At 40.1% G+C, this 14,113-nt stretch overlaps 1 protein-coding gene across 1 annotated transcript; it reads left to right on the top strand.

Annotated features, from left to right (window-relative positions):
* Window positions 1-192: 192 nt before the first annotated feature.
* LOC131445262 (gamma-aminobutyric acid receptor subunit rho-1-like) lies at window positions 193-13,580 on the top strand. Its single transcript, XM_058616213.1, has 10 exons — window positions 193-2,206; window positions 6,048-6,095; window positions 6,313-6,419; window positions 7,138-7,205; window positions 7,376-7,599; window positions 8,026-8,108; window positions 9,006-9,146; window positions 9,900-10,052; window positions 11,406-11,602; window positions 12,923-13,580. Exons 1-10 carry the CDS (start codon window positions 2,100-2,102, stop codon window positions 13,223-13,225), a joined length of 1,431 nt encoding a protein of 476 aa, XP_058472196.1. The 5' UTR covers window positions 193-2,099; the 3' UTR covers window positions 13,226-13,580.
* Window positions 13,581-14,113: the final 533 nt, after the last annotated feature.

Here is a 14,113-nt window from a genome sequence, read left to right as displayed (position 1 = left end):
CAAACCTTTACAGATTAAAGTGCTGACAAAATAAAATACCTATCAGTCAAAATGGGTCAAAGGTCACAAATGCTTTAGCTTTCTCACTCACTGAGGGACTTTAATTAATGCCAGTTCATCTATCCTCATCATTCCCTGAAAAGAAGAGAATAGAGGTAGGACCGGATAAGCATGTGCTTCATCCTACTCCTTTTTGAACAATATTATTTTATTTTTTATTATGATATTCTAAATAAACACGCATTCATTCATTCATTCAATATCACTTAAATAAATAATTATTGACATAATAGAGGGTTACAAAACAAACACATCACCTAAAATGTCCAATCCCATCTAAAGTAAAGGACATACAGTTACAATGCTTATACAGCTGCCGAAACCTTACAGAAAATATGACATTTTGAAGCAGATAATTGTGGATTTTATCCTGAAAACACTGAAGCTACTTCAGTTTTGTTAGGATACTTGCATTTCATGCACCATTCCATTGATATGTTTCAAAAAAGCATTATTTTCTGTAGGGTAAAATGTCAATATTTTCATATTTCTGGGGAGATATTGTCATAAAAGCACATGGAAACCCTGTCTGTCCTGTTTTAATGGTGAATTAAAGTCCCATGCCAATCTTGCAAAACATCATCAATATTCCAGGTGGTGGTGCTGCAGCAACTATTTTAATTCAATACACTGACAACTTATAATAAGAAATCATTTTACATGATGCAGCTTTGCAACTTTCCCTAGAAAACAACTGCAAATTATGAATTATTCAATTTGTTTTACGACAAATTAAGCACCAGCGCATCAAACATGTTTGACTGTCAACAGAAACTATAAATTCTTAAATAAATAAAGGCTTAAATAGGCTTTGTGTGTGTGTAAAATTATATTCAGTGTCAGTATTCTGTTGTTAGTTTTAAATCTTCTTCTTTTTTCATAATTCACTTGTCTGCTGTCCGCGCTGGGAAACATCCACAAATGTCAAAACACGAGCGCTGCTTCGTTTCCAGACTGACGTCCGCGTGGATGTAACCCAAATTCTGTGATCTTATAATCCAACTGTTCAGCTCGCTGGAAAAAATAAGGGCAGGGGACGGAAGGTGACGTCAGCGCGGAGACACTTTTTGATTGGCTTATTCACACGGGTGGCATGTGTTGACGGACAAATAGTGGCGCAGCCCTCGGTGCGGTGCTTTATTAAGAAAACACACCCATTATTTGCCCTCTTTGAGGTTTCTTTTGTGAGGGCAGGCGGAGCGGTGTGTGGAGATTAGACAATAAGACTCTCTCTCGCTGCCTATTGTGTGCAGATGCCTTTTTGGTCTTTAATTTAAACATCATTTGACAAAAAAAAGAGGGACAATAATCTCATGCTCTATTGGTTTAATCTACATATATACAGTAGATATGCTATGTTATATTTTCCTCAGTTATTTAGACTTGAAAATGGGCAGTTTATTCTTAGTTTGTTAAAAAATAAAGCCCCCAAATCTGTGTCAGAAAGAAATTTTACATGAGCAAATCACAAGTTTTAATGCTGGAAACATTTTTTTATTTAATGCCAGATGCACGGCTGCAGCATCAGGAGGAGCTGCCTTTGTTTCACACACACAGCCTCCTCTCAGCCTGTGGGAGTGTGTGTGTGTGTGTGTGTGTGTGTGTAGCTCTAAACCGTTGACCTTACAAATGAGCATGCTGCTGCATCACTGTGAGAATTGGTGTTTCTGGGCGGTGCAAAGTGGAGTAGAGCGCATCAGAGTGCAGGATGTGTGAGCACAGCAGCGCACAGAGAGGCAGACACACTCACTGCTGGAGGGATCAAATCTGCACCATCTGACGCTCAAGGATTTATGGGTTTAGTCAAAATTGCTTTTCCCCACTGTGGAGATTAAGCACCGTAGGATGTTTTCCACTCAGGCCGTAGAATAGCTGCTGCTGCCGCTGCCGCTGCTACTGTTGCTGTGTTTTCTTCCCCCTCTTATCAGCTCCAGTGATGGAGAAGGGAACGACTGAGGAAGGTAACGTGCTTCAAGCCCCGGTGGCTAGAAGATTCTGAGTGACAGGAGAGGAGGTGCGTCCTCTGGGGAATGTAAACCATGCAGGTGGACGCTGCTCTTGTGCTCGCCTGTGTCTGGCTCATGGGGGCGACGGGGACGGTGGCCCGAACAAGGGGTCACAAGCTCGAGACCTACAAACAAACGAGGTAAAGGCAAAGAAGTCGTTATTAACGTGTGAGAGGTGAACACTTAGACATCCTGTCTTTGCAAAAATCTTAATTATTTTACATGTTAAAGCTCTTTTTTTTCTGATTTTCTAATAAACATTTCCCTAGACTTCCACATCTTTTAAAAGTGAATACTGCTTAGTATGATGATGCAGAATGTAAAACTTTCATTATTCTGTTACAGATGTTTTTTTTACAGCTTACACAATGTTGATCTGTGTTTCCTGTGTCACCTGTGTTGCTCCCTCCCCCCCAAAAAAACGGGACTTATTCAGACAGCAGATTGGAGAGCAGAGAGGGAGACCTAAATCCCCACATCTATTTATGTACTACTGGTGAATACTGTGTTCTTCCCCCCCCCCACACACACACAGCTGCTGCGGGGCCAGCTAGAGGCTGTTTTTTTGCAAAGGCAACAGTTGTCATCAATGTCATTGTGGCATTTTCAGACCATTATTCAGGCTAATTGCTGCCTTGTTAATGCATCCCCGGGATTTAACTGATTTAAATGGAAGTGAAATGTGAGGGAATCATTAAAGTCCACTTCTTTTGCGTTGAACACCAGAGGTGAATTAGACGGGATTGCATTAGATTAAATGCCTCTGGCATTGCTGCTTAAGTATTTAAACGGGCAATCTAATGCACGGTAATGATTCTTCTGACACGCCAAAGCACTTTGTGCGCCTGATCTTTTTTTTATAGGAATTGTGATATCTCTTAAACATACGACGAGTATTAATATACGCAGCAAATCAGTTAAATAAATAAGTCTAATTTGAAATAGAATCATGGCGTGGTTAAATGTCATGTTTGATTCAACTCACAGTCCATCACCACAAAGTACTCAAATGCACCATCACCCCTCGCCTTTAGATGTCATTTCTCATGGTGTAACTGCTGTTATTCATAGATCAGAGACGGCGTCTAGCCGCACCAGTCTGCTCACTATTAAGATTCTCACTCAGTTTACTGGACGTGTTAACATGTGCATGACACGCCTGCAGCTGCCTGTACGTCAAGGGAAACATGTGAGGAGTCTGCTCGCACTGAGGGGCTCGTGTGTCGAATTACTCGTCATCTTAAGTGATCTCATCTCACCCCTAATGGGATTAATATGATGACTGACGATAAGAGGAGCACAATAGTGATCATCTGTGGGAAATCTGCAAAGGACAATTCAGCACAAGTGGCTGAAGGCTGTGATTTCTAAAATCCCATTGTCAACTTCTTACCAAAAACCCGCGCTCTTCCCTCCCCAAGTCGTTAAAAATCCTCACACATCACTCGTCTCCGTGCTGACACACACAGCCTGTGAATACAAATCAAGTGCAAATCTCTGATTCCTCTTCCAGCAGGGGGGGGGGGGAATCTCATGTACTTAAAAGTGAGACTCATCTCCTCGCTGTTGCCTCCACATCACTCCACTCCTCCTCCGCTCGCTGCTGCTGCTGCTGCTGCCTTGCAGTGTGAAATTGCAGAAGTGGCTGGATGTTGTCAGTGTGGGCTGCGGGAGTTTGCTCTATATTTAAATGATTTTTTCACTCACTGCCTTCGGGAGCGAGAGTGGAGCGGCGGTGGATTTGTGCGAGACTGCACAGTCCCACACAAGAATAAACATCTAAAGGAAAGGAATCGTTTTTTGGAAGTTGCTGCTTTTTGATGATAAATCTAAATCTCTGCTTGTATTTATCTCCTTGGCTTTTTCGATAACACATAAATATCAACAGGCATACAAATCTGGGTCTGACGTAAGAAGAATGCTGAATATCGTTGCGACAAAACAAGAAACTAAACCAAAATAATTAAAATGAATTGGAGGTGTGATGCATTTATGTTTGGTGAACAGTGAAAGTCCATCCATGGGTTGTTACGACATTTTGGGGGGGTTCTCAAACAGTGGTACGCGAGTGTGTAGAAAATTAGAGTCACCTTATCTCTTGCTCCATCTTAATCTAATTTCACTGTACCAGTGTGTGAAGTATATGTGAGGAAGAGGAGGATAAAAAGAGAGCAAATGATCTTATTGTGAATAAATGACCTATTTACACCTCTGTATTTTAACAATGGCCGATAATGGTGTTATAATTTGAGAGCTCAATATTTTCTAAAGGTGGTTCTTACTGTACTGAACTACATAAATCACAAAAAGCTAACTTGGTCTGCTATTCTCCTCTCACAGTTATGTTGTTGAAATATATTTGTTTTTTAACATTAACTACAGCGTTACAGTGTAATTTAATTAATTATAATCTTCAGCATGGCTACAGCTAAATCCAGACAAAGAGAATAGTATGAAACACATTTGAAAGCTACTGCTCATTGCGCTAGCCTAGCTTAGCAGAGTAGCTCCAAGTATCCATCAATTTTGACTCACGTGGAGACAATTTTCTCTTTAATTGCATCTTAAAATGTGCTTACGTGCGGTCCACCTGTTATGTCAACGTATATTGTGAGCCTGTATCAAGTTTAAACACTGTTTTTCACTTTTGTGGCAAACGTTAGACGAGATGCAGCCATGTAACTAGCCTAGCTTAGCAAACTAGCTCTAAGTATCCATCAATTTTGACTCATGTGGAGACAATTTTCTCTTTAATTGCGTCTTAAAATGTGCTTACGTGCGGTCCACCTGTTATGTCAACGTATATTGTGAGCCTGTATCAAGGTTAAACACTGTTTCTCACTTTTGTGGCAAACGTTAGGCGAGATGCAGCCATGTAACTAGCCTAGCTTAGCAAACTAGCTCTAAGTATCCATCAATTTTGACTCATGTGGAGACAATTTTCTCTTTAATTGCATCTTAAAATGTGCTTATGTGCGGTCCACCAACGTATATTGTGAGCCTGTATCAAGGTTAATCACCTTTTCTCTCAACTTTTGTGGCAAACGTTAGGCGAGATGCAGCCATGTAACTAGCCTAGCTTAGCAAACTAGCTCTAAGTATCCATCAATTTTGACTCACGTGGAGACAATTTTCTCTTTAATTGCGTCTTAAAATGTGCTTACGTGCGGTCCACCTGTTATGTCAACGTATATTGTGAGCCTGTATCAAGTTTAAACACTTTTTCTTTCAACTTTTGTGGCAAACGTTAGGCCAGACGCAGCCGCTGCAGCGATACAGACACAAAGCAGCAGAAACACACATCAGGCCACCAAGAGCAGAACAGTGTGCAGACAAGCAGTCGGCTGTGTGGTGTCGTCAGGCAGAGAGTGGATTGGAGAGGCCTTTCTGCCAAGAGGATTAGGAACCAGCTGCTGGATGGTTGCAGATGAGTAGCACTCATCGCAGCACTACAGCGAGCATCCAGAGAAACCTGCCTCTCTCCCACTGTTTGATTTTGTTCTTTTTTTTTTCCCCTCTTTCTGTTTTTGGATCAGTCCCTTCATCTTGCCCTCTTTCCCACTTCCTCCCGGGTATTGACTTAATGCTTGTCTGTGGCTGTCACAGGGATTTGGCCTCGTCCGTCACATCAGGCTCGACTTGTGCGGCTTTTGGCATCGTCTCCTGCTGCTTGTGGACTCACAGTGGTGCTAGAAAAGACATGAACGTGTGCAGAGGCACGTCTTAAAAAGAGCAGACTTGCTACAAACGGCATGCGATGAGGAAAAGCTATGTTGTCCTTTGTGGAGAGAAAATGGTATAAATCATGAATCACAACTGACTATGAATGAAACTGAAATTTCTTTTTTAAGCACACTGGATTGCATCACATAAAATTAAAATGGGAAAAGGACATAACTGCATTGACGAGGTTACCTGTATGCAATGTCATATATGAGTTATTTATTTATTTATGTTGTTTGTATCTATTTTAATTACTAGATCGAGAAGAGAGACCAAAGTGGAGGGTGGAGGTCACAAACCCGGAAGGTACATTTTAATACACATCGGTGCAGTGTGTAGGATTTAGCAATATCTGTTGATGATTTTATATTCAGTTTTTTCCAAATGGATAATTTAACCGAGATCCTACACACTGGACCTTTAATAGAAATGATGCCCCGATTAAAGGCGACATTAATCAGCTTGTTAAACATGCACACAAAGGCTCATTGATTGATTTTGTTGTTGTTTTTGAATCCCACAGCCCCATTTACAAAAGAAGTCCAGACATGACAAAATCCCTGATGACAAAATCCGAGCAACTCCTGAGAATAGATGACCACGATTTCACAATGAGGCCTGCATTTGGAGGTGAGCAAAATCTGTTGTCTTTCATTAACTCACAGTAAACTGTGACATGCTGGTCAAATCAGTGGGATAAGATCTATGAGCCTTAAGCTCCCGGAGACACTTAATGACTCCAGCCAGACAAGCTGTGCTGGAGTTTCCAATCGCAGCTCAGTGTATTGAAATCACAGGAGTGTGAATACATCACTGCACGTATGTATATTAGAGGGATTTGAACTGCAGGATTATGCAGCGATAAAGACACACACGCTTTTGTTTTCAAGATTATGATGCAAAATATACTGTATTTATAATAGTTTTGGCCATCTTTAACCCTTTACATTAAAATATTAGTGTTTTGGAAGATATAACAAGACTTTTTTTGCTTTGGTTACATTTTTCAAAGGAAATCAAGGCCCCTGAAGGTACCATATATGGTTCCTTGCCTGTATAAGTATAAGAAAATACAAGAAAAACATTATTTTACAACATTATAGAACGTTTTAGAACAGTGTTTCCTAATCCTGGTTCTTGGGGACCCCTGCACTGCATTTTTTAAATAATAAGTTGCTGATTTCCATCATTTGTCTTTCAGATTTTATCATAGGAAGTTACCAAATATAGTTATTTACACAGTAAAGGGTTAAGAACTAGAGCAGGATTTTATCCACCGCCGCATCAAAAGTAGAGACATAGACTCAGTTTCTGAGTTAATGCATTAATATGACATCATTTTTCTCAGGTCCGCCAATTCCTGTTGGAGTAGATGTTCAGGTAGAAAGTCTGGACACCATCTCTGAAGTGGACATGGTGAGTATTTCCTCCGTAGGTCATAAAACAAGACGCACCAACAACACCAAAACACTGTCACACAGGATTATTATACTTCACAGCCACTAATATACGATTGTACTTTTGCCAAAGTAGGATTTTTGGTCATGAAGCATCGTTGTATTGCTGTTCTTGGCTCCTTCCTGCAGGACTTTACCATGACGCTGTACCTGCGTCACTACTGGAAGGACGAGCGGCTGTCGTTCCCGAGCACCAACAACCAGAGCATGACCTTTGACAGTCGGCTGGTGAAGAAGATCTGGGTCCCTGACATGTTCTTCGTCCATTCAAAGCGCTCTTTCATTCACGACACCACCACGGACAACGTCATGCTGAGGGTGTATCCCGACGGCAACGTCCTCTACAGTCTTAGGTAAACACATGGCCACACAGCCAAGATCTAGTCATTTATCAACAAAAACAAAAAACCACATAGCAGAACCTCTGGGGAGCCAAAGGTCACCACTGATTTGCAGTGCGTCAGTTTCACAGTAGGCGAAAGGTGCGTGGAACAATATTTAATAAGCATAATCAGTGTAGCATACAAATGTGAAGGCTAATCAGAGAATTCCTGCCACTTGCCACCCTGACGTGTGCCAGTTTACCGCGGGGAGCTTTTAAAACATCCATTTAATCAGGGAAGTCATTTATATTCACAAAGACGGCATGACATTAGATCACCGCAGGGAAGTATTGACGGCATCGCTTTACTTCTCCTCATTTGTTTTACTCAAGTGTTTCCATACAGTTGTGGATTTGTCCTCGCAGAAGTTAACTCGACGCGCTGATTTCCCTGCAGAGTCACCGTCACTGCGATGTGCAATATGGACCTGAGCCGCTTCCCGCTGGACACCCAAACCTGCTCGCTGGAGATTGAGAGCTGTGAGTACATTTTATTATTTAGGAATATTGTGTTGCAACCGTTTCGGCCAGACAGGCCCATTTTCTCGACCTCGGCTGGAAAACACGTCGACTCATCCATCCATGACGGCTGTGAAGTGCTTTGAGTAACTGCTCTAGTAATCGGTTGGTCCATAAAGTGTCAGAAAAGGTTAAATGTTGGAAATGACGACGTTCTCGAATGTCTTGTTTCGTCCGCAAACCAAAATGATTCCGTTTTTCAATTATTTCTTTGTTCTATGGAGCAAAGAAACCAGATTATATTCACATTTAAGAAGCTGAAACAATCAGAAATCTTGTTTTAATCATGAAAAAATCTTCCAACCGATTAATCGATTACCAAAATAGTTGTAATGCACATGTAGGCCTAATATTTTTTGAAATTGCAGTATGGAGTATAGGTTATTATGCTATAATTTTACTGGTCCGGCCCACTTGAGATGAAATTATTATGCTGTTTGTGACCCCTGAACACCTCTGCTCTAGACTCTATAAAGCAACACGTGTATATTGTTATCCTGTTCCTAGACTGACACTAATGCAAAGAATATTCAATTTATTGTGCTATGGTTAGGGCCAAAGTATGCGTCTTAAAATCCTCAAACACATCATAGCGTGGGAGAACATTCTTCAAAGAATAAAAATCTCAAATTTTAATCTCCCTTTCCTCTCAACTTCACTCACGGTGAGCCTCTAAAAAAACCTTCAGAGACATATTGTGCCGTGAACATGGGCGTCTCGGGGATTGCTACCGGGAGCGTTGTTATATTTGATCTTTGTTTTCCGCCCACACACACACACACACACGCAGCGTTGTTCAAACTCAATCTCACCCTGAATTGGTTTGTTACAGACTTACTTTTTACTTTTTCCTACCAGACGCGTACACTGACGACGACCTGATGTTGTACTGGAAGAAAGGAAACGAATCCCTGAACACCGACGACAGGATATCGCTGTCCCAGTTCCTCATCCAGAAATTTCACACCACCACAAAGCTGGCTTTCTACAGCAGCACAGGTACTGCCGTCCACAACGCCACCACTTGTTGTCAAAGTATAGCATAGTATGTTGTCAAAAACTATAAAATAAAACTTCATAGTATATTGTCAAAAACTATAAAATAAAAGGTCATAGTATAGTATGTCGTCAAAAACTATAAAATAAAACTTCATAGTATATTGTCAAAAACTATAAAATAAAAGGTCATAGTATAGTATGTCGTCAAAAACTATAAAATAAAACTTCATAGTATAGTATGTTGTCAAAAACTCTAAAATAAAACTTCATAGTACAGTATATTGTCAAAAACTCTGAAATAAAAGGTCATAGTATAGTATGTTGTCAAAAACTCTGAAATAAAAGGTCATAGTATAGTATGTTGTCAAAAACTCTAAAATAAAACTTCATAGTATAGTATGTTGTCAAAAACTCTAAAATAAAACTTCATAGTATATTGTCAAAAACTATAAAATAAAAGGTCATAGTATAGTATATTATCAAAAACTCTAAAATAAAACTTCATAGTATAGTATGTTGTCAAAAACTATAAAATAAAACTTCATAGTATAGTATACTGTCAAAAACTAGTTCCTCAAGACTGTGCTCATATTTAATCCTTAAAGTGAAAGAAAACAAATCAAACTATTGTCAACCATTTGGCCTCGGCTGCCAACTCCAGACCACATGTCACTCATGTCACTCATGTCACAGGATTGTGCGTCTCTGCCATAATAGCATTGTGTGTGACAGTGCTATTTCCTCTCCCTACAGGCTGGTACAACCGTTTGTACATCCACTTCACCCTGCGGCGACACATCTTCTTTTTCCTGCTGCAGACCTACTTCCCCGCCACTCTGATGGTCATGCTGTCCTGGGTGTCCTTCTGGATCGATCGCAGAGCCGTCCCAGCCAGGGTGCCGCTGGGTGAGCTGAGATTGTGGAAACCTGACGATACTATAGGACGATTGTATTGATTGTTTGTATATAGTGTGAGCTCAATGTAAAAGGCAGGGAAGTGCAGCCGAGCAGTATGATTCGTTCTACATGTCCTTTTTCATTTCATCAGACCTCTTTTTAAGACGAGGCTGCACCAATGTCCTAAAACACTGACTAAGATTATATTAACATGCATTATTGTTGACAAAGAAAAAGAAAAAAAGACGAGACCAAAATGTTTTGCATGGAATAAAAACTCTCTTTTTTTTTCGTCAACAAAATGTGGAGACAGATATCCAGCTGTTACGCCTGCTAAATATTCAGAATGAGTTCATGTGCAGCTTGATTTTCGGTACGTGCTGTTGTCCTTCTGCCAGAGCCACGGCTTTTGAATTGTTGGAATTGGTTGAAAATAGAAAAACTACACTCAAGTCAGAAATAGTTCCTCACTTGTAAATGTGTCTCTCAAATGATTTCTAAAAAGCAACTAAGATACCTTGAGTTCTTGTTTAAAAGTTACTTAGTAACTTTTTTAAATCTCATCATTCACCTGTCCGTCCTCATCAGTCACCTGTCTGTCCTCATCATTCACCTGTCTGTCCTCTTCATTTACCCATCTGTCCTTTTCATTCACCTGTCTGTCCTCTTCATTTACCCATCTGTCCTCTTTGTTCACCTGTCTGTCCTCTTCATTTACCCATCTGTCCTCTTCATTCACCTGTCCGTCCTCTTCATTCACCTGTCTGTCCTCATCATTCACCTGTGTGTCCTCATCATTCACCTGTCTGTCCTCACCATTCACCTGTCTGTCCTCATAATTCACCCGTCTGTCCTCTTTATTCACCTGTGTCCTCACCATTCACCTGTCTGTCCTCATAATTCACCTGTCTGTCCTCTTTTTTCACCTGTGTCCTCACCATTCACCTGTCTGTCCTCATAATTCACCCGTCTGTCCTCTTTATTCACCTGTGTGTCCTCATAATTCACCCGTCTGTCCTCTTCATTCACCTGTGTGTCCTCACCATTCCCCTGTCTGTCCTCATCATTCTATGCCAAAGTTTCCGGTTACATTTAAAACATAGTAAAGCACAGTACTTAAAGAAAAAACATACTTACAAAACATATATACAATTTTAAAAATGACACAAAAAACCTACTCAATTACAGTAACGCGAGTAAATGTAACTCGTTACTTTGCACCTCTGTATATAACAGTGTAATATTTTCTCTGGTGGTTCTTAGTATAAACATTTGAGAGCCATGCACTGTCCTAGTTTAATTCTGGAAACGCTGGTGTCCTTTTATACAACTGTCTTTGTTATTTAACACCCCGCCCTTCAGGCATCACCACAGTGCTGACCATGTCCACCATCATCACTGGGGTCAACGCCTCCATGCCGCGGGTCTCCTACATCAAGGCAGTGGACATTTACCTCTGGGTCAGTTTTGTCTTTGTCTTCCTGTCGGTGATAGAGTACGCGGCGGTCAACTATCTCTCCACGGTACAGGAGAGGAAAGAGAGGAAGCTGAGAGAGAGAGTAAGTAATGCTGTGTTTCCTGTCTACCTTTTTTACATCGACTGCAATTAAAAAGCTAAAAGTTCATTTAGATGATGTTGAGCTCTTGATGATTCAGTTTTGATTCCATATATTGTTCCAAAGAACAAAAGAAGTTGATTTCCATTTCAGTTTAGACGACATATTACATAAGAGGGAAACTGTGGCTGGCCTTTGTTAAATATAAATAATCCGCTGCTAAACGACCTGAATATTCCTACACTATGTCATTTTGGGGTCTGCTAATGATGCTTTGATGTTTTTGCATCAATAATTAAAGAAAAACTATACTTTTCAATACTCGGGATTTAAAATTAATGTGACATGATTTGCTGTTGTGACATAAAATTATTACATTCTATACTTTCTAATTATAAGTGAGAAGTATAGGGCCAGTATAAGTTAAGGCATATTACAAGAAAAAAGTCAATTTTATGAGAATATAGTCCTAATATTATGAGAATAAAGTCATAATATTTTAAAAAAAAGACATAATATTACAAGAAAAAAGTAAATTTTATGAGAATATAGTCCTAATATTATGAGAATAAAGTCATAATATTTAAAAAAAAAAAGGCATAATATTACAAGAGAAAAGTCAATTTTATGAGAATATAGTCCTAATATTATGAGAATAAAGTCATAATATTAAAAAAAAGGCATAATATTACGAGAAAAGGGTCACTTTGACGAGAATATAGTCGTAATATTATGGGAATAAAGTCGTAATTTCCCGAGAATAAAGTTTCTTTTTTTTATCATTTATCATATCATCTAATGTATTATTATTATTATTATTATTATTAATATTAAATAGCAGCAGCACACACACGTAACCAGCGTTATCCTCACAGTCGAATAGAGACCGTGTTGGAACAGAGAAAATCATTAGAGCTCTTTCTAAATCACACAACACAAACAAGGCTGACCTGATTTTCTAATTAAATAGCTTAGCCGTTAAAATATATCTAACTGTTAGAAACATGATGAAATTATTATTATTTTAGAGCATAATTTTTTTAAATTGGGCTCCCTTAGAGCTGCTTACAGGGCTATTACACTGCTATTCTTCCTCTGCCAAATGCTGCAACATATGGAGCCAAATTGCCCATGCACCCCGAGGAGCGTCTCATCTGCACAAACATCCTTCAAGAGATGTGTCAACCCGAAATCTTCTAATAGCCCGCGAGCAAACACACAAACCGATGTATTTATGTTTAAGTGAACGTTGTATCTTCCCTGAAAAAGTAGCTGCTGCCAAATGACACAAACTGTTCTGTGTTCTTGTTACGACCTCTTAAGTTGCCATGTACGTGTGGCATCAGCAACCCAGACGACATGATGATCGACCCCCAGATCACTGGCTACGGCACGATGGACGTCAACACCACAGGGAATTATGGGATGCCCGAGAACGGCAGCCGTCAGGAGCGAATCTTGGCCCAGGTGGCGCTGAACGACCCGCAGATCACGGGCCAGGTGAAGCCGCCCAGAGGCTACGTGAATATTTGGATTGACACCCACGCCATAGACAAGTACTCGCGGGTGGTCTTTCCCGGTGCTTACATCCTCTTCAACATCATCTACTGGTCCATCTACTCTTAACACGGGATATCTGCGGGAGTCGTGTACGACGGGGACTCCAGGAACTCATTTTGTTCGCGTTTTTTTTCCGCGTTCGTCAGACGCTGAAAATGCTCATAAGAAACTGTGGAGACCACGGACAGACTGGTGATCACCGCCTTCTTGACTCACACCTGAAGTCATAGTTCTGTCCGTCCGTCAAGTCTGTGTGGTTTTATGTTTTAACTGTCGTGTTGTTGACGGGGACGTTTCGATGTTGCGAGAAAACCGACGACCGCGAACAATTCAGTGACAACGAAACTGAAAATGGATTTCTGCTGATGTTGTTTCTTTTTGCATTATATGAACAAGATGTGACAATCAATTTAAAAAACAACATTGAACAGGATAGTGTAAAAGTTTGGATGCATTCTATTGACGAGATGGATGGAAACCTCCAAAGTGCGCAAGTTAATGAGCGAAAACATCGAAATGAACCATTTTATCGATGTTCGCCTGGACTCTCGTTCGTTACTGTTGTGTTATATCTCCTGTGAAATGACAAAATGTTTTTATAAATCAATTACGTTCTTATGTTTTGTTTTTTTTAAAGAAATGTGTGGCTATACCTTTACAAAACAAAAAAATCAGATAAGCTTAAGTCTTCTTTTGCGTCGCGTGAGTATGATTCAGTACATGTTACATTATATTTGTAAACTTTATATCAATTTTGATGTTGACGTCATAACAGCAACACATTTAGTGTGATTTAGAGTCCAGAGGGGACAAAAGCAGGTCTATTAAGATCCCTGTTGTAGTCATGTTAAAACAATCAAAACAATCAATACTTCTTAAGTGTCCCTATTTCTTTTCTTTTTTTATACAGCTGAAGCTTGTTCCTGTTGTCGTGAGGCTTTAAAGGTTCGCCGT

This window comes from Solea solea, chromosome 18 (assembly GCF_958295425.1).
Source record: "Solea solea chromosome 18, fSolSol10.1, whole genome shotgun sequence".
In the NCBI taxonomy this organism is placed as follows: domain Eukaryota; kingdom Metazoa; phylum Chordata; class Actinopteri; order Pleuronectiformes; family Soleidae; genus Solea; species Solea solea.
This window is presented reverse-complemented; position numbering and strand designations above follow the sequence as displayed.